Below are 18,864 nucleotides of genomic sequence, written 5' to 3' on the forward strand. Positions count from 1 at the left end.
GCAAGAACATAAGGTCTAGATTTATTAACTGAATTAAAAGTTATCTTTGTGTTGGGATCTTACTTGCATTCAGGGGAAGTTTCAATTCAGTGTAGAAAAGGAGTTTGCATTCTTTTAGGTTACAGGTAATGATGGTATTCGGGATAAATTTCTGTTGCTAAGCACCGTGGTCATAAAGCACAAGGTCTTATGACTGTGCTACTTAGCAACAGCAGCTCTGGCAGTCCCTGGTTAAACAAGAAACATGTGGCTCATTAATGAGGAACTCAAATGATCCAGCTTCCTGCTAGCTGCTCCATTGATTTTTAGAGGAGGTTACAAATTGTGGTCACATGCCCATGGGGCACTGCAGCGGTCAAAAATCTGTACCAAAGGCTGAAGGTGCAGATCACAGTTATATGGGATGCTGCTCTGACTAGAACTTCAGTGACTCATAGTTACCCTTGTTCAGTGCCATTGCAAACACAAATGGTTGCTGAATGAGTAGTTGTTAAACAAGGACCACCTGTATCATAGTCTTGTCTTTTATACCAATTCTAAAAAAGCCAAGTAGAATAAATGTTACTACTTAACCCAGAGTTCCATAAATAATCTATTTCTTAATCTCTATCAACAATATGATTGTTTTATGCAAGGAATATTTCCATCTGTGTTTCTTAATTTCCAGACTTTTAGCTCTTCTAAGTACCTTTGGAGTTCTTCCATCACTTATGTTTTTATTAAAATAATTTCTTTTCTGGATCATCTATATTGACAGCTTTCTAATACTCTCTTACAGTGATGGCAGTGTAAGCCAGTCACAAGATGACAGCATTGTGGGAACAAGACAGTGCAGACACAGTTTGGCAATTATGCCTATTCCTGGCACTCTTTCATCTAGCAGTCCTGATCTCCTGCAACCCACAACTAGCATGTTGGATTTTTCGAATCCTTCAGGTGAAATAAGTCTCTTTTTATTGTGATATGTGTCTAAAGTTCATCTTCAATTGGAAAAAAAAGCCTTAGTTGTTAATGGTTGTTTGTAAATCAGTATTATGAATATTATGAGTCCATTAATGTCATATTTTGCCAAGATTATAACCCACCTAAAACTAATGGACTCTGGGCAGTGCAATGAAGTAAGTTGTAAAATAGGCTTCCGGGGAGGGACCTTGCCGTCGGCAGCAGCTTAATTGAGCTGCTCCCAGATTTCTGGTTCGTTATCTACTTAAACATCCCGTAGATATCTCATATCTTCAGGCAAGAAGGTTGTAGAGAGCGGCACAGCTGGTAAGAGCTTTCCTTGAAGTTTGCAGCTTTTTTTTGCTGTGAACGGAGGGAAGAGATAACCGAGGCTGAGTCATATCTCCGGCCGGAAATCTCTGCTGTCTTCACAGCACAAGACAAAGAAACCCCCCTCTTAGGACAATTTTTGAAGTAAGTTGTAAAATAGAAGAATGAAAGTAAAAGTATAACATAAAGTACTGTATTTTTCGGAGTATAACATGCACCTTTTTCCCTTAAAAAAAGAGGCTGAAAATCTGGGTGCGTCTTATACACTGAATACAGTATTTTTTTTGTCTCCTGAAACTGCCCCTTCACCAAAATGGCCATGCATAGCTTTTAGAGGAGCTCCTGGGGGCTGGGGAGGGCAGAAATGAGTGAAAAATGGCCCATTTTTTGTCTCCCTAGCCCCCAGCAACACTCTATAAGCTTCCTAAAGGCTATCCATGCCCTTTTTGGACAAAAAAACAGGCCTGTTTTCACAAAAAACAGTCCTTTTTTTGCTTGTTTTTGCCACCCCCCCCCCCCCTCCGGAGCACTCTACAAGCCTCCTAAAGGCTATTCATGCCCTTGTTTTGGAGAAAAAAACGGGCCCGGTTTCGTGAAAAGTGGGCTGTTTTTGGAAGGTTTGCAGAGTCAAAAACTTTTTTTTAAAATTTTCCTCTTCAAAACCTTGCTGTGTCTTATACTCCGAAAAATACAGTAATGTTAAAAGCCATTAATAAACTTTATCATAGACATCCTTATCATTTAAAATATCCTTAAAGCCAGCTACTGTAGTTGTAAGGCACAAAACTGACAGTAGAGCAAAATTGCTTTAACTTGTTTATAAAATATTATTGGGTGTGCTTAGAGAGGGATATTTGATAACATAAGGGGCATGTTAAGAATGCCTGATGTTCAAGCAGAAGGATGCTGCAACAAACCCTCCTTTCTTAATCATAGGATTGAATGGGTTTAATTCTGACATGGTATTTTTTTGATATGTTCTGGAGTTGCTCCATTAAAGGCTTCCCAGGTAAATATAAACTGTTCAGAAACTGGGTACAGAAGCCAAAGAACCTAGAATTTGCACACTAATTTAGGGGGTAGTGTGATTCGGTCAAGAATAACTACCACAGCTGATGTTATTATGTTGCTCAGATATTGATGGCTGTCAACTGATCCAGTGGGCTTGGCCAGGATGTCACTGTGTAAATGGATGACATTAATATATTGATAATATCTCACCTCAAACTACCCTCCCAGCAGTTTCATATATATGTTCAATGTATTTGCTATAATTTTTTGATCTATCCTTGTATATCTGGATAAACTGTAGTATCATTTTTTCTAGCATGTTTAGATAAATGCCAATACTCAGTAGTTAAGTAAGAACAAGAATAAAATGCACCTAAACAGAATTTGTTTAAAACAGAATGTATGCATTTATAGGAAACGCAAATCATACTTATGCTATTACTAATATCTTTAATTTACAGATTGTACTAAAAGCCATATCCCATAGGTCAGGTGCAATACAATGTATTTATTAATACTTTTTCCCCAGAGAAAAATGTACTGTACTTAAGAATGTTAAAAAGATTATGCATTGGAAAAATAAAATGTTTAAAAAAAATGGCAACTAAATTGAACATTAATGTAATTTACATAATAAATTGGCTGTGAGACCTGACTTTTGGTACACTCTATAATATAATTTGTAGAATCCGGAGCATATGAAATACTGAGAATTAGGTATCTGATAATTCCATAACAGACAAATTTATGTAAAATGTTTTCTTAAAAGAAAGTACATTATCACAAAATGCCTAAACTGGAAAGGGAGAACCTGTGGCCTTTTAGATACTGCTGATCTACTGTGCCTTATCATGCATTTTGGTAGTTCTGTTTCACCAATATCAGAAGGCTACAGGTTCTCTGTGCATGCTATACAGTAGTCTTAAAGTGTGGTCCTAAGATCCCAGTTGGTTTCCCAAGACTCTGCCAGGGACTATGAAATCAAAATTATTTGCCAGCCTATGTTGAAAATAAATAAAATTCTAAAATCCTATCAAATAATTGTGAGAAATGGTAAAAATTTGAATTTTAATGCAGTAAATATCCAAGTTAATCCACGGGGGAGGGGAAGTTCTTTTGAGGTCCTCCATAATGGTTAAAATTAGGAAGGTGAGTCCCAAGAGAAAAAAGTTAAGAAACATGGATTATAGTATTTAGGGGTGGGGTACTTTTCTTGAAACAGACAAACCATTCAATTTAATTTATAATTATTTGTTTATTACCAGCCACTGAGTTAGATAATTTCTGCTCTAGAGGTTTTCAATAATTTGCAACCTTGTGAGCTCCTATCTAAACTCATTCCCAAGTGTAGTTCAGGTTTTTAAAAATCTCATTATATCTGTTTTCATATTTATTCCTGGCAAGTTTATGAGAGAGAGACACCTCCATAAAAAAGCCTTTGACTTGCTTGTGTTTTTGTATATTGTTTGCATTTTTTATCTTTAAATGCAATTTCAGCACCATTTGTATGTATAAGTGAACCAATCTGGCACATTGGTTAAGGCAACAGGTTTATACACTGAGAGACTGGGAGTTCTAGTCCAGCTTTGAGCATGAAGACAGTTGAGTGATCTTCGGCCAGTCACTCTCTCTCAGCCCTTGTAGGAAGACAATGGCAAACCACTTTTGAAATCTTTCCAAGAAAACAGCAGTCGCCAGGAGTCAATATTGATTCAAAGGCAGACATAAGCACTTTATGTTTGACTTGTACAAAACATTTAGATTTTATTACAGGAAATTATGTAAATATTTTTATTTGTGGCATAACATCTAGATTTTGACTTTCCCCCCTTTTTCATTCTGCAGCAGTTGGTTTTTACTGTAAGTATCCCAGCATCTCAATGTTTTTTTTAAAAATGTGAATGTTTTAATTGTAGCATTGATTGATTGATTGATTGATTTATTAAAATTGTTTGTTGCCCAACTCATCTCAAGGCTTCATTGATTACACTATTTCAGATAGTAGATTCCAGTGTTGCTCCATCTATTTTTTTAAAGCTACCATGTCAGGAAAACAATCATTTAAACAAGCCTTCTAAATGTTTTTCTGTATGTAGGGAAATTGTTTTTATATGAATAAAGTTTATGAATATGGTTCTATCTTAAATCTGCAACTGAAATACAGTGAGAAAGTTTTCAACCTTACGTTTTCTTTGCATATTTGAATCATATTCTAAGATGGGACTCTGCTTGGCACAATTGTGTATCATTCTGTAAAGGTTATTTTATAAATTCAGTTTTTTTGCAGAGAGTTTAGTATATTTATGTGTGATCAGAGTAGAAATGTTTGAAGAAAATAAATGTCAGTTCATTTATATGCCCTTGCCCTCTCTCTGTTGGCTTTTCCAAACCAGAAGGTATATCATGTAGCAAAGCTGTTTAACAAAGAATGAATTATCCATAAGGAAAAAGCAATCAATACACTATACTTGAAGTTTAGTAAGCTTTATTGATTCATGATACACTTATTTCTTTTCATAATCCATGTCAGGTTAACAATTACAGTTCTTTCCTTGGTAGCACTATAAAGCAAAGTATCATATAAACAATAACCTAGTTGATAGCCATTAGGAGGAGTAAAACAATCAAAATTGTTACAGCCTTTTAAAGGGATTTTTAAAAGGGGTTTAGATCTCAGAGAAATGACGTGCAGAACGAAGTGTGCTTTCTTTATCCAATAACAAAATAATAAATACATGTTTATGGAAAGTATTTTATTGCAAGTCAGTTTTCTATAAAGGCTAAAAAAGAAATATGTATAATTAAAAATAGAACTAATACATTATCCATGGAAATAAGTTAATGTGTTAACTCTTCTGTTTTAATCTCAGACATTCCTGATCAGGTTATAAGAGTCTTCAAAGCTGATCAACAGAGTTGTTACATTATCATCAGCAAAGACACTACAGCAAAAGAAGTTGTAAGCCACGCAGTACATGAATTCAATTTGACAGGAACCCCAGAGACTTATTCTCTGTGTGAAGTTTCTGTGAGCACTGAAGGAGTCATCAAACAGAGAAGGCTTCCCGACCAGTTCTCAAAGTTAGCAGACCGAATTCAGCTCAATGGGAGGTAAATATTTCATTTTGCAATGGGGATAGAGAAGAAATGCTAAAAAGAGGCAGCATTTCTTATTTCTTACTGTAAACAGATTTTATTGCCTTTGATTTGCTACATAGTTGCCAGATTATGTTAAGTAAACAAAAAATAAAAAGTTACATCAACAGGTATTTTATAGGTAGTAGAGGTTGAATTAGAGCTTATTTTGAGATAGAAAGTAAATTGATTTTTGTATAAACTGTTATTTGATTATAATGCCTGGAAGGATACACCCAGGGAGTCTGTAGGAAGGCGGAGCATATATGAGAGGAGTATGGATGAAAATAAGATATATGTATGTGTATGTATATGTGTGTGTATATACATATATATGTCTATATGTATGTATATGGACACGGATAGAGGCAGGACGAGAAGAGTTGGATAAGGAAACCGAGAGAAGAATTTGAGATGTGTTTATAAAAGGGACAAATTAAAGGTTTGGAACCAGACAGATATTTAGATAAAGAAATAAGGCCCTAGCTAGAGAAGAATTCTATCTGGTTAACTTGTTTGGTTTCAATACAGTTTGAAATCCTGCAAGCAATTAATTAACTGAGATTAGGAATGATGCACATTGTTCAAGTCTTAATAATGATGGGAAGCTGAGCTCAAAGTAAAGAGTTTATTGATTTTTCCTTTTCTTCTTCTTTTTTTTATTATTTCCTTCTTTTTTCCTTTTTTTTAATCTCTTAACCTTCAATGTACTTGGTTTTAATATACTCTAGACTGTGTTTGATAAAAAGCTAAGACGGGTATGGGATCTGGGAAGTCTGAAGGGGGGTAGGGAGGGGGGATCATAGGGGGGAGGGGGGGAGGAGGGAGGGGGGAAACATAGTTTCAATTTTCAAAACAACAAGAATGCACTTGTATACTGTTGCTTCTTTTCTTTCTTTTATTTTCCTTTTTTTTCTTTTTTTTCTTTCAATTTTAGTACAAAATACAAATTGAATATACTAATGAATAGCAGAAATACACCGAAGTGAGGAGTAGAGGGAAAGAAGAGGGAGGAGTAGAGAGGGAGTGAGAGGGGAATGGAAGGAGGGTGAGATGGAGGGAGGGGGAGAAAGGAACGTTAGAGGGGGAGGGGAAGTAGAGGAGGGGAATGCTGAAGGGGAGAAATGAAAGTTGGAGGGGGAGAAAGAAAGGGTGTATGGAGGGTTGAAGTGTTATGTTGGTTTTGTATTTTGGAAGAGTTGTGTTTATTGTTTCTTTAATCGCACAGTATATAAGTGATTGTATAAATTGAAAATGAAAATGAAATAAAACATATATTTTAAAACAGGTATTTTATAATTAAAATATAGATAGCTCATAATATGAAGTATAAAAATCACAAGAACAACATAATAGCTGAGAAATACTATATCAGAGATAAAAAATATTGACTTAACCTAGCTCTAACCTTAAGATTGTACACTAATGCACTCCAAAAAGGAACATGGTTTCTGGGAAAATTGAAAAATCTGCTTTAGAAGAAACTCTTAGAGAATGAATGCAGCCATGGTAAGATGGTGTAGACATTTAACGATGTTTTTGTGGAAGGTCAATCATACTTTATATGAGAAATTTATATAAAAGCCTTGTGATTGGTAATGAGGAGTAATGGGCAAAAATACCTAATCTCTCCATTTGTATTAATGAACTTTTCTCCTATCCTTTTCCTCATTCTACAAATCTGCATCTAACCACAGTAATTTTAAAGAGATATTGAGAGCAGCAGGGTGAAAAGGAAATATTTTGTCTTTGATAGAGGCAGTTTCTTCAGTGTTATTTAGCTTATTACATTGGACTAGAATTCTGCAAAGGTATTAACTCTATTAAATCATATATGCTTCTCACTGTATTTTTAGGTATTATTTGAAAAATAATATGGAAACGGAGACTCTGTGTTCAGATGAAGATGCTCAAGAATTGCTAAGAGAGAGCCTAATCTCACTTTTACAGCTGAGTACTATTGAAGTGGCTACTCAGCTTTCAATGAGAGACTTTGAATTGTTTCGAAACATTGAGCCTACCGAGTATATTGATGAATTATATAAGCTGTATTCTAAAACAGGAAATACTAACCTGAAACAATTTGAGGATGTTATTAATCAAGAAACGTTTTGGGTTGCTACGGAAATTCTATCTGAAACAAATCAGCTGAAAAGGATGAAGATTGTAAAACATTTCATAAAAATCGCTCTTCATTGCAGAGAATGCAAGAATTTCAACTCTATGTTTGCTGTTATTAGGTTGGTTATTTTCTTTTAAAAAATAAAAAAGGAGCAGGAAACTGCAAGTGGAATATAGAAGATCATAGACTTTATCCAACAAACTGAAAAGTTACTTGCAGACTTATAATGAACATGATACCTAAATATTTATTTATTATTAGTGCTATTAGTGAAATTTTAGCTTTTTTAAAATTTAGTTGTGGATACTTAGATGCATGGAGTAGAAATCCATGTCTCTAACAGTTTTTGTTTAATTTTTACTTCTCAAACAGTAATAGCCTCAGGAGTTGGCTGATGCCTGCCCGCAGCTCCTGTTGGCCTGATTGTGCTCTATGGTGCCAGCCTGTGGCCCCTGAAACCCTGCCCACACTCCTTAGCATCCACCTGTAGCACCTACGCATCCTGTTCTCTCCCCAATGCTCCTTGCATAGGACTCTCCTCTTCTTGTTTAATGACTGGTGTGCTTCTGGAATTATGACAGCAACTGAGAATGTTGGGATTTCCATTGCTGAACGTTGCAGTCATGTGATATTGCACTTTACCATTGCAACAATTGGCAATAGAAATTCCAGTCCCAGTTGCCATGGCAATCCAAGCACTTTCTGTAGTGGGGTTGTGGGCTAGACTTGGAAACTGGGGGAGAAGGGGAGGGGGAATCCCAGAACAAGTTCCATATTATTGCCAAGAAAACGGACATGTCCATGTAATCCTGAACAGTTGAGCTTGACTCAAAAGGATCTCTGTATTTGAAAATATTAACAATCATATCTACTTAAGTTTTTTATTTTGGTAGAAATTATTTATAGATAAATACTGCCAATATGATTAAGTATTCCAGAGATTACGAGCCACAGTTTTGTCACTATTTTAAATCATAAAGTAGTACATTGTTAGGAGAGCCAGTTTGGTGTATTGGTTAAGGCATCAGGCTAGAAATTGGGAGACTGTAAATTCTAGCTCTGTCTTAGGCACAAAGCCAGCTACGTGTCCTTTGCCAGTCACTTTCAGCCCTAAGAAGAAGGCAAGGACAAACCACTGCTAAGAAAAACCTTGCCAAGAAAACTGCAGGAACTTGTCCAGGCAGTTGTCAAGAATCCAAACTGACTCAAAGGAATAAAATAATAATAATACTTTGATAAGAGTTTTAAGGCTATCCAGAATATCTGCTTAATCCAGTCTCGCTATAGCTATTATTTATCACCTCCAGTGTAATGCTAACTGCAGTTTGAGGTGGAAATCTATCTTCCACTGCAGAGATGTAAGGAAAAAAGAGAATGGTTTTGTTACATTATGGTGGTGCTCCATCATATTGCAAGATCTAAAATTACAAAATCACATCTAAGTAAGATGCTATTGTGCAAGAAGTAGTTTTCTCAAAGCTCAGAGGGGTTTCTGTAAGTAGTTTTATAGGAAATCCTTTTCATGTACGAGTTGCTGGCTGTCCCATAGAAAGCAGTTAGAGCACCTATGCTTTTGTTAATGTTGCTGTTTTAAAAGGATATGTTTTTGATAAAGCACATCAGTCTTTAAAATATGTGATTTGATAAAGCACATCAGTACAATACTAACTATTGAATTATTTCTTGCAGTGGTCTTAATCTGGCACCAGTGGCTCGACTCAGAGGTACATGGGAAAAGTTACCAAGCAAATATGAAAAACACCTTAGAGACCTTCAGGATCTTTTTGATCCATCTAGGAACATGGCAAAGTATCGCAATATCCTTAGCAGTCAGAGCATGCAGCCTCCAATTATTCCACTATTCCCAGTGGTTAAGAAAGATATTACATTTCTACATGAAGGTAAGTCTGGACACACACATTAAAAATAAAGTGCATTCAGTTATTTTTATTTTAAAGCTCTCTGGCCCACCAAAAATGAATTTCACCTTTCCACTATGAGTAGAGGCCTACCTTACCTATGGAATATATTATACTTAGTCACATAATCAGGTAGTTGTTTAGATTAGATTTGTTATTTTTGTACACCTATTGAGTCCTTCCCAATGACTTGGGATAAGCAAATATTTTACTATTGTTTATTAAGCTTTTATTCCGCCCGGCTTCCAAATGTAATTTAAAAAATGTTTCTTGGATTTGGATCTGTATTTAAGAATCGATTCTCAGACTGAAAAAGTTGAAAATTCTAGGAAAAATAAACATCGCTTTCCCAAAATAACAAGCAGTGGTAGAAATTAAGATAACTCCCTTGCAATCAGTTTCTTTTATTATTGAAAATTCAAAGGCGGTTTAGATCTATTGTTATATGTTCTTTTTGCTGACAACTACTGATGTTTAAAAAAAATAGGTGTGGATATTTGGGGATTATGATAGGCACCTCTCCCTTGTCTTAAAGCTTCTTGCAACGTCTTGCTTGCGTTCAAGGATATTAGCATGTAATAATGTGTTGCGATACATAAAAGAACTAACTTGACAGCTTCAGAAGTATGTTCAAAAATCTTAAATGTTTTCCCCACATATTTTAATTGTACAGGAAATGATTCAAAGGTGGATGGTTTGGTAAATTTTGAGAAACTGAGAATGATTGCTAAAGAGATACGCCAGGTGGTCAGAATGACTTCTGCTAATATGGATCCTGCTGTGATGTTCAGACAAAGGTATGGCATTAGACATAGAAAAGTGTGGAATATAAATAATTGCATGTTTGTACTTCCATGTTTATCTTTTGTTTAATTTCATTTGTTATGTAAATGTGAACAGAAAGCAAACATATGTTCTGTTAATTTTCAATACTTGCCTTGAGGTCTGAAATGCTTATATAGCTAATAAATCTTTTTTTATGTTTGATATATTACAGTATATAAAATTTTAGATTAGGAGTCTATCTTGCACAAACTAGACCATAACTCAGCATATCTAAATTAAATCATTTTTAAATTGATAAATTTGTAACTCAATATTTTATTTATTGGGTTGGGTCTAAAATTACATTAAACAGATAGTGTTCATTAGCTTTGAATCTTCTACATATGAAAATAGATAAAAAGGGGACTATTTCTAGAAAACTATACCCACATTTAGCTGGAAGCTCCTCTGCCTGTTGTCCTGTTCCCCAAACATGGTCTTTGAAGCCCAGATCTTTGTTTTTTGTGTGTTCTGTGTTCACCATGTATTCTAACAAGTTTTGTCTCTGTATTCCATTGTAAAAAATTGTTTTACTGGTTTGAAAAGTGTTTTTACCTGATCAAAATTTTCATTTATTTTTCCTGTCTACATCCTTTTCCTTTCTGACTCTCAACTGTGATTTTCCCCCTTTTGCTTTCTTTTTTTAAATACATGCTTCATTGTATATGGCTCTTGGTTACAGGAAGAAGAGGTGGAGGAGTTTGGGGTAAGTGCAGAGATTAATGCAACTAAGACTTAAAGCAAAATTATGCAACTTTTAACATTCTGCATCATCATTAATGCATGCACCTCAACAACAGCATGCATTTTATTAACCCTGCAATACTTTGTTCTAACTATTTCCAAATTTAAGATAACACAGGTTTATGATGACAAATTGGAACCCACACATTAATAAAATCAAAATTATATGCAAATCTTAGTGTTTTTATTTATTTTAAAGTCCTTGAAATTTACTCAATTTGGACTCAGATAAAATGTCTTTATTGACACCTGATTTATTTTAAGTGTTGCTTGAAGATTTTATAAAACACGGACCACACATTTACAAATGTCTGTTAATGGATATCTAGCAGATACACACATGTCAGAACTTTAGAGAAATTCCATAGCTTATAATTTCTTTGAAAAATAAGCTTGCTTAATGTTTAGGAGTGGAAAAGGAATGACTAAATGTTGTTGCCATGAAATGTGCCAGGAATGGCCTGTATAGAAGTTGAGAGATGCCCAATTCCCACAGATTAAGAAAAGTATCTTCAGAAGCCATGTATAGCTCTGGGTTCATCAGTATTTCAAACTTCTGTGGAAGTTTAGCTACAGCTTAACCATGCCCATTATGGAAGTGATCCTGTTAATACAAAGGAATTCCAATAAGACACAATAAATTTATTTCCTAATGTATTTGCACTCAGCATATCTGAAATGCCATATTCATGTACATAGAATTTGGCATTATTTATGAAATTCAGCTGTGTTATTCATGGAAACAGAATCAGCTCCAATCTATTAGATGTGTGAATTTAGGGACTAAGATTCATTTTCTTTCCATCTTTATATAAGTAGCAAAAACATAAAGTACACCACATCTTGAAGTCATATTTAATGATGCAGTGACCAGACCAATATACTGCAGTCTTTTTGTTATCGTGACACAATAGTATGTAATGAGGCCTGTACTAAGACCATCTGGATATGCATCAAAGAATAATAGTCAGTTTGGTCTAGTGCTTAAGCTAGAAACCAGGAGACTCTGAGTTCTAGTTCTGCCTTAGTTTTGCAAGCCAGCTGGATGACTCTGAGCCAGTCACTCTCTCTTTCAACCCAACTCCTCTCAAAATATTGTGAGGAAAATAGGAGGACGAAACTATGTTGGATATGTTTGCCGCCTTGGGTTATTTATAAAAATAATAAAGGTGGGATACAAATATATAAATAATAAGAAATAATGTATAATATAGTGAGAACTTCCTTTAGATTATTTGTATTTTAAACTTGGAACTTTCTGTTCCCACAGGGACAGGTGAAGGTGTTGCAGAGAATGAATAGTTATTTATTCTTGATTGCTTAGAGTAGGAACACAAGAGACAAAATCCCATTTCCTTCCAACCAGTATAAATGGTTACTTTGCAAAAAACAAAGAACATGAGCTTTATAATATGATTGTTTTAAGAAATATACCTATGCCAATTTTCAGTTGGCGAACTGTTAAAATATATCTTTAATGTATCTATGTCATTCAGGTAAATTGGTTTATAATCTTGGATGTTATTATTAGTTGTTTCACCTTTTCAGCTTGTGGTTTGTGAAATTCCTTTTGAAAAATGTGTGCAACATTCTAAACCTGTTGCTTTTTCTAATGTTAATAAATTAGCAATCGGTTTTCATAATGTTATAATTTTGCATTTATTTAAACCCATTTCTCCATTCTGTGTATTAACTTAACTTTGTATGGCTTGTTAATTCAATATCCTTTTTTTCCTTCCCATAGTTCAAATTAATGTATCTTTTACCTTTACAAAATCTTCCAGTGTTTTATTGTTCAGCACAAGTATTTTAAAGGATATGCCATTGAAATACTGCTGTGCTGGTATAAATGCTTCCAAAGTTTGAAAATCTCTTTCATGCAGATAAGATATTTTGGTTGATGAATTTACACTCTGTATTTAATATTATATATTTTAACTTTGAATTGTATAAGCATATCAGAAAATAATAAATGGCTATCTTCCACAGAAGATTGTGAAGCATACGTTGTATGTAGCATCAGTTTGAAATAGTTATAGCTTTGAAATTAGTTCTTATTTTTTTTCTTTTCAGAAATATTAAAAGAGAGATTATAAGGAGTCTGAGTACATCTGAAACTTTAATAGCCTTTATCAAAATGAACAAGAAATGATTCTCATTTGATCTCAAGCTCACATTTTAGAATCTGATATTTGCTCCTCTCCTTTTTTCAGCTTTTTCAGCTTTACATTCTAGAAATCAATCATTATTTAGTTTTACTTCTCTCCTTCTATTGCATTGTATGACAGAGTTTCTAAATCATTCTTCATTCCTGTATTGTAATTTAGAGATCTTCGACAGCTTACCAGAACACCCATTATTGATTTTTTTCTCTTGCCTTTAAAAAAAGGAAGAAAAACTTCAGATTCATCTTTTTTTATTGTGAAATGTTTGTATCTATGCCCTCTTTAAAATATATGTTGATAGTTTTAAATTACTGTTTATTTGACATCTTGGAATAGATGACTTTAATGACATCTTGGAATAGATGACTTTAATTTAGTGATGAACGTGTGTTTTTCAAACTCTTGCTAGAAAAAATATAAAGAACATTCAACACTAATAGAAGAGAATATTAAACATTAAATATTTGCCATACAAATAGGGCCTGTTGCCCTCTGCAAGTACTAGCAAAGCCCTTTGCTGAATTTCAGGATCTTGTTGAAGAAGTTTCATGTTGTATAGTTTATTTTTAAAGAATGTAGGCGTTGCTGGTAGGGAATCAATGTTACCGCAGCTCATGCCAAGTATTATTACTTTATTTAATGTTAGTCATATTGTTTAAACTGATGAAAGTGAAATCTCAGTTGTACTTTATAATAAAAAAGTGGAGGATTGGAATTATGAAAGTACATGGCTTGAAAAGTAATACAACTTGTTTATATTCACAGTTGTCCATATTATATTTTAAATACAGTGAGAATAAGTAAAATTGTTCATGACAAAACATGCTCTGATTATTCAAGCACAAATCATAATCCATTCATGTAGCTGAGGGGCATTGTATTTACTTTCTCTCCAGCAGTTTCCTCCATTGAACTTCAACGCAAAGTCTTCAGTTCCAAGCTTGAAAACTGGCATAAAATAACAAAGAAGATTGTCCAGTAGTACACATAGGTCTTTCATACATAAATCTGTTCATCCCAGGAAATATGTTTGCTTCCTTTGAGAAATAGCAGTATAGCAGTAGTAAATTATCGCAAGTCTCGGGAAACTGTCAAATTAATCTTTCTTGACAGCGATACCGTTTAGTTTGTTCATAAAGATGTTAAGAATACTGAACCAATGTTCTGTTATGCAGAATATTGTTACAAGCAAGTGAATGTAATATGAAGACATTTCTCCTTATTTTTGAAATGATAATGTTTATAGTACATTGTCCTTTCAATTTCTCAAGCTCAGTAACAGAATGGAAAAGAAATATGGTTAATAATCATTTTGTACTTACTTCAGACTGCTGGGCCAGATTACTTTTATTATCACTGAATTTAGAAAAAGTCATCTTCCATTATATACTTAACTCCATATTTAAGTTTTCAGTTCAAGTCTGAAAGGACCCTGGCTTCATTCACTAGAAGGAACCTATGTCGTATTTTGCCCAATTTTGTTTATTACACTCTTTATTTAATATGTTTTTCTGGATTCTGTTACCTGTTTTGTGAGTTACTTTGTAACCAATGTGTTAACATTTCATCTCTTTTTAACTTGACATCAGCATGCGCTTTTAATAGAAGAACATTTGCCTCTGTTTTCTGCTTTGATTCTTCATAATCAAAGCAAAGTTAAAACATAATGGCTGTCTTATTTTTCAGGTCACTGAGTCAGGGTAGCACAAATTCAAACATGTTGGATGTTCAAGGAGGGGCTCACAAAAAACGTGCTCGGCGCAGCTCTCTTTTAAATGCAAAGAAGTTGTATGAAGATGCTCAGATGGCAAGGAAAGTCAAACAATACTTATCCAACCTAAATGTGGAAACAGATGAAGAAAAAATCCAGATAATGTCACTTCAGTGTGAGCCTACATACAGCACTTGTAAGTTAAAAAAAAAGTTTGAAAGGGGCGATGTTTTCACTAAATAAATATGCAAGTCATTTAAAACAGGATGTTATACAGAATTTTCCGAAAAGACCTGATCTGTATTATCATGTAATTATTTGACTTTTGATTGAGTTTGCATAAAATTGAAAAGGTTCTTTTTACTAGTAATCTTTGTGTTTGCCAAAATTCTCTTAGTACATTGGACTATTGCCAAGTTAGCACTTTGCAGAATTAAGGAATAATAAAAGTATGAATGCCAAGAAAAAGAAAGGATGAAATATCATCACAAAAGAACATTAATTATACCTTTATAATGCAAAATGGAAAAAAATAGATTTCTTATTAACATAGATTTAATATGTAAATAGTATTACAATAGACATTTAGAATGCATTGATGTATATTACATTAATAATAAAGCTTACACATATTTGGTAATTAATTCCAAAATGCAGTTTTCAGTTCTTATATATGAAGAACAGCACAATTGATACTTAATTTTAGAAATTACTTAGTTTTATACAAATGACAGACCATCAAGCATTACATGGTTATTAGCCGTTTTCTTGGAAATGGACCTTGCTTGATGCTGTGCTATTTGTATAAAGTTCAGTAAAGGGTGATTATATTCTTTATTTCATTGTAGTTATCCATGTAAGCTCCATATTTATTAGCAATGTCTTCATAATTTGCAGTAACACCAAGTCTTTAATTTACTGAATACCTGGGGCTATAGTTTTATTCTTCTAATGTTAAAACCTTAGTCTCTTAGGAATAAGGAGGACATGAGGAATCTATTGTTCCTGGTAGCATAGCAACAAATGTAGAATTCAATTCGTACTGGTAAAACAGTAATGAAAAATGAAATACAATAACTTGTTGTGAGTTGAGTATGCCACCCAGTGGAATTATGGGTATACCTTTTGAGGAATAAGTATATTCCTTAGTTTTGCATTCAGATCAGGAAACTGGATTTAGATTTAGTTATAGGGGTGTGGACCTATAGCCATCTGTGGAATGCCAATTAATCATAGCTGTGTTATATTCTCCTAATTTTGATGGCATAGCTTGTTGTATAAGAGATACTCCACTCATTTAGTATTTCAATAGCATCCCATTTAATATTTTAATTGTGATATTCCTTTTCTTTCCAATGTCAGTGACAAAAAATTTAAGTGAAAGACGAGGTACAAAAGCATCAGAGATGTCTCCGATGCCACTGAGGTCCGTTGGCCAAACCACAAAAGCCCACTTACATCAACAAAACAGAATGAGTCAAGTTCTTCAAGTTCCAGCAGTTAATCTGTACCCCATTCGGAAAAAAGGACCAGTAAAAGACCATGTCGTTTTTAGTGAGTATTTTTTCTACATTGTTCTCTTTGGTGGTTCATACACACAATAAAATATATATTTATAAAAAAACCTTATATCAAAACATAACATAGAATTAAAAAAAGGAAAGTCTTTCAACTCTGATCAAAGTTGAATCTAAACTTGCAGTTTGTAAGTCTTAACCTCTGCAGTTTTAATCTGCATTGAGTTTTCTGAGTTCTTGGACTTGAAATGCATCTTGATTCTAGGAAAAGAGGTTTATAGATGATATCCAGAAATAATCATCAAATCACCTTGAATATCTATGGAGATTCTCAGTCATCCAGGTCATGATTGTCCCAAAGGTGTTTTTTCAAAAGGCAATTGGACTTCGTTCTTCCTAGAATACATTTCAAAGAAACTGAACAAGTTTCTTGAATGAGTAGCGAAATGTCTTAAAAGAAAAACAAAGTCCAAAAATTCAAAAATCATTGAAAGTATCTTGGGAAAACAAAATGAAACAAAACAATCATTAGTAGGAATATTCCAGGCTAGATTATAAGCGTAAATATTTCATCCATAGGTGCAAGTTCTCCTCAAAAGTCACTTAGTTTATCTGAAGAACCAAGCAGTAAAAAGCACACAGAAGATGACATGTCTGTGGCATCATCGTTGCATTCCAGCCCTCCTGCTTCCCCTCAGGAATCTCCACGCAAAGGTAAGAGCGTTCTCAGTCTTGAGACTGCATCATAGTTGGTCTGACTTTGCCTTCTTCGGTACATTCAAGGCATTTTAGGCATTTATATTCAGCCATATTTTTACTGTGGAGAACACAGTAAAAATACATTTACTGTATTTGTTCATTCTTAATACATTTATGAAAAGCTTATTGTGTATAGTATCTAAATGTGTTTAAAGTATTTTAAAATAGTGCCCAAAATACTTTATGATTGTGCTCAGAGTTTAATGCTTTGGATAAATTCCTAATTACAGACACATTTGTTATTGATTGCAGTATCCTTCCAAAACTGCTGTGTTCTTCTGTGTGCTTTAAAAATGATTACATTTAATAAAAGCCAGAGAACTTTGTGTATATTTTTTGTTTGACTATTTAGTTGGCAAGTTTCATTTCATTGGAACTCGCAAAACTTTACTTCTGCTGGAATTTGTCTCCATAAACTTGTGTTTTAGTTTATTTTCTTATGTTTCTGAGGTTACTATTTTATGTTTGTTGACTGATTATTATTTTTTGTTGTCAGAATTTTCTCCTTTAAGAATAGACTTTGTTTGACAAAAGTAGCTCCTACACTGATTAGCATTTCATTACAGAACTAAAATTAGATTATCTGTCCTTTAACTAATGAAGCATCTACAGTTTAATCATTATCTATAATTCAGGAGTATATATCCTTCTGTACTTTATCCAAGTGTAATATTATATATATATTGAAGAAAAGCAGTTTATGTGATTTATTTTATATGTTCTTTTTTTTATAGTTAGTAACTCACAGAGGTCTGAAAACTGCCAGCTTAATCTGTCTGGTTCGTCTTCCTCTCTTGCAAGTGAAACAAGCAACAAGAACAGTGGACATCGCAGCTATGGAATAGGTGGGGCTTATTTGCAAAAGAAAATCCAGCAGATGACTAGCAAGACAGCAGAAAGATCAGTCAGTATCGAAAAGCGAGAAAGTGAGGAGGATAGAGGCAAGCCGGAGCCTTTGTACAAAGCCAGGAAAAGAATGGGGTCCCCCTTTGGAAGATTCAGGGAAAGAAGTATCTCCAGGGAAAGATCAGCATTCACCTTTCGTATGGAGCCAGCATGCACACGAGAGAGGGATAGAAGTGAGAAGCAAAAGGACAGGCCCAGTATCGAGGAGCATACAGTCAGCGACCATGGAAACAGTAGCTCACTGATGTGGTTGTGTCCACAGTTCAGACCGAAAAGAAGGAAGACAATATGACAAGCCATGTCAATTCAGCTCATGGCATTGCTGTGCACTCATAGATGTTAAATATTTTGTTTATCGTTCTCATTCCCACCCCCAACCCCTTTTTTTCTATATCTTGTTCACTTTGAGTTTGAATTTATTAGTAGAAGTGGGGAGCATTCGCCTCTGTGGGCGATTTAGGAAAAAAAAACATGCCACAAATTCTGATGGTGATCTCTGAGCACTAATTGTTCCAGCTGTCTTTTAGGAAACCAAGCTTAGCCCTTCTTAAGTATCAGATTCTGACTTTCTGTTCATGGAGCTTGGTTAGCTTTGTGTATAGGCAAACAGTCAATAAACAATTAATAGGCTACATAACATTCCAGTTTAAATATGCTTTTACTATCATTCTTTCTAGCCCTTAGTCATTCATATGACATCATATGCAATTCATTCACTTGAGATAATAATGGTGTGGCTGCTTTGTCTCATAGCTAGTTACTTCCATGAAGCAGTTTT

General features: G+C 34.2%; 1 protein-coding gene across 5 annotated transcripts in view; it reads left to right on the top strand.

The window, feature by feature from the left end:
- The window catches only part of RAPGEF6 (Rap guanine nucleotide exchange factor 6), a 148,578-nt gene that overhangs the window by 111,130 nt on the left and 18,584 nt on the right, over positions 1-18,864 (top strand). For 2 of the 5 annotated variants that reach the window (XM_032212374.1, XM_032212376.1), the window contains exons 17-27: positions 779-936; positions 4,129-4,143; positions 5,154-5,394; positions 7,275-7,658; positions 9,230-9,441; positions 10,133-10,256; positions 10,967-10,990; positions 14,880-15,100; positions 16,267-16,458; positions 17,001-17,135; positions 17,915-18,025. In XM_032212374.1, the coding sequence (XP_032068265.1) occupies positions 779-936; positions 4,129-4,143; positions 5,154-5,394; positions 7,275-7,658; positions 9,230-9,441; positions 10,133-10,256; positions 10,967-10,990; positions 14,880-15,100; positions 16,267-16,458; positions 17,001-17,135; positions 17,915-18,025 (1,817 nt within the window). The remainder of the gene's footprint in view (positions 1-778; positions 937-4,128; positions 4,144-5,153; positions 5,395-7,274; positions 7,659-9,229; positions 9,442-10,132; positions 10,257-10,966; positions 10,991-14,879; positions 15,101-16,266; positions 16,459-17,000; positions 17,136-17,914; positions 18,026-18,864) is intronic. The other 3 variants (XM_032212377.1, XM_032212375.1, XM_032212378.1) reach the window with 3 other exon arrangements.

Source organism: Thamnophis elegans, chromosome 2 (assembly GCF_009769535.1).
Source record: "Thamnophis elegans isolate rThaEle1 chromosome 2, rThaEle1.pri, whole genome shotgun sequence".
In the NCBI taxonomy this organism is placed as follows: domain Eukaryota; kingdom Metazoa; phylum Chordata; class Lepidosauria; order Squamata; family Colubridae; genus Thamnophis; species Thamnophis elegans.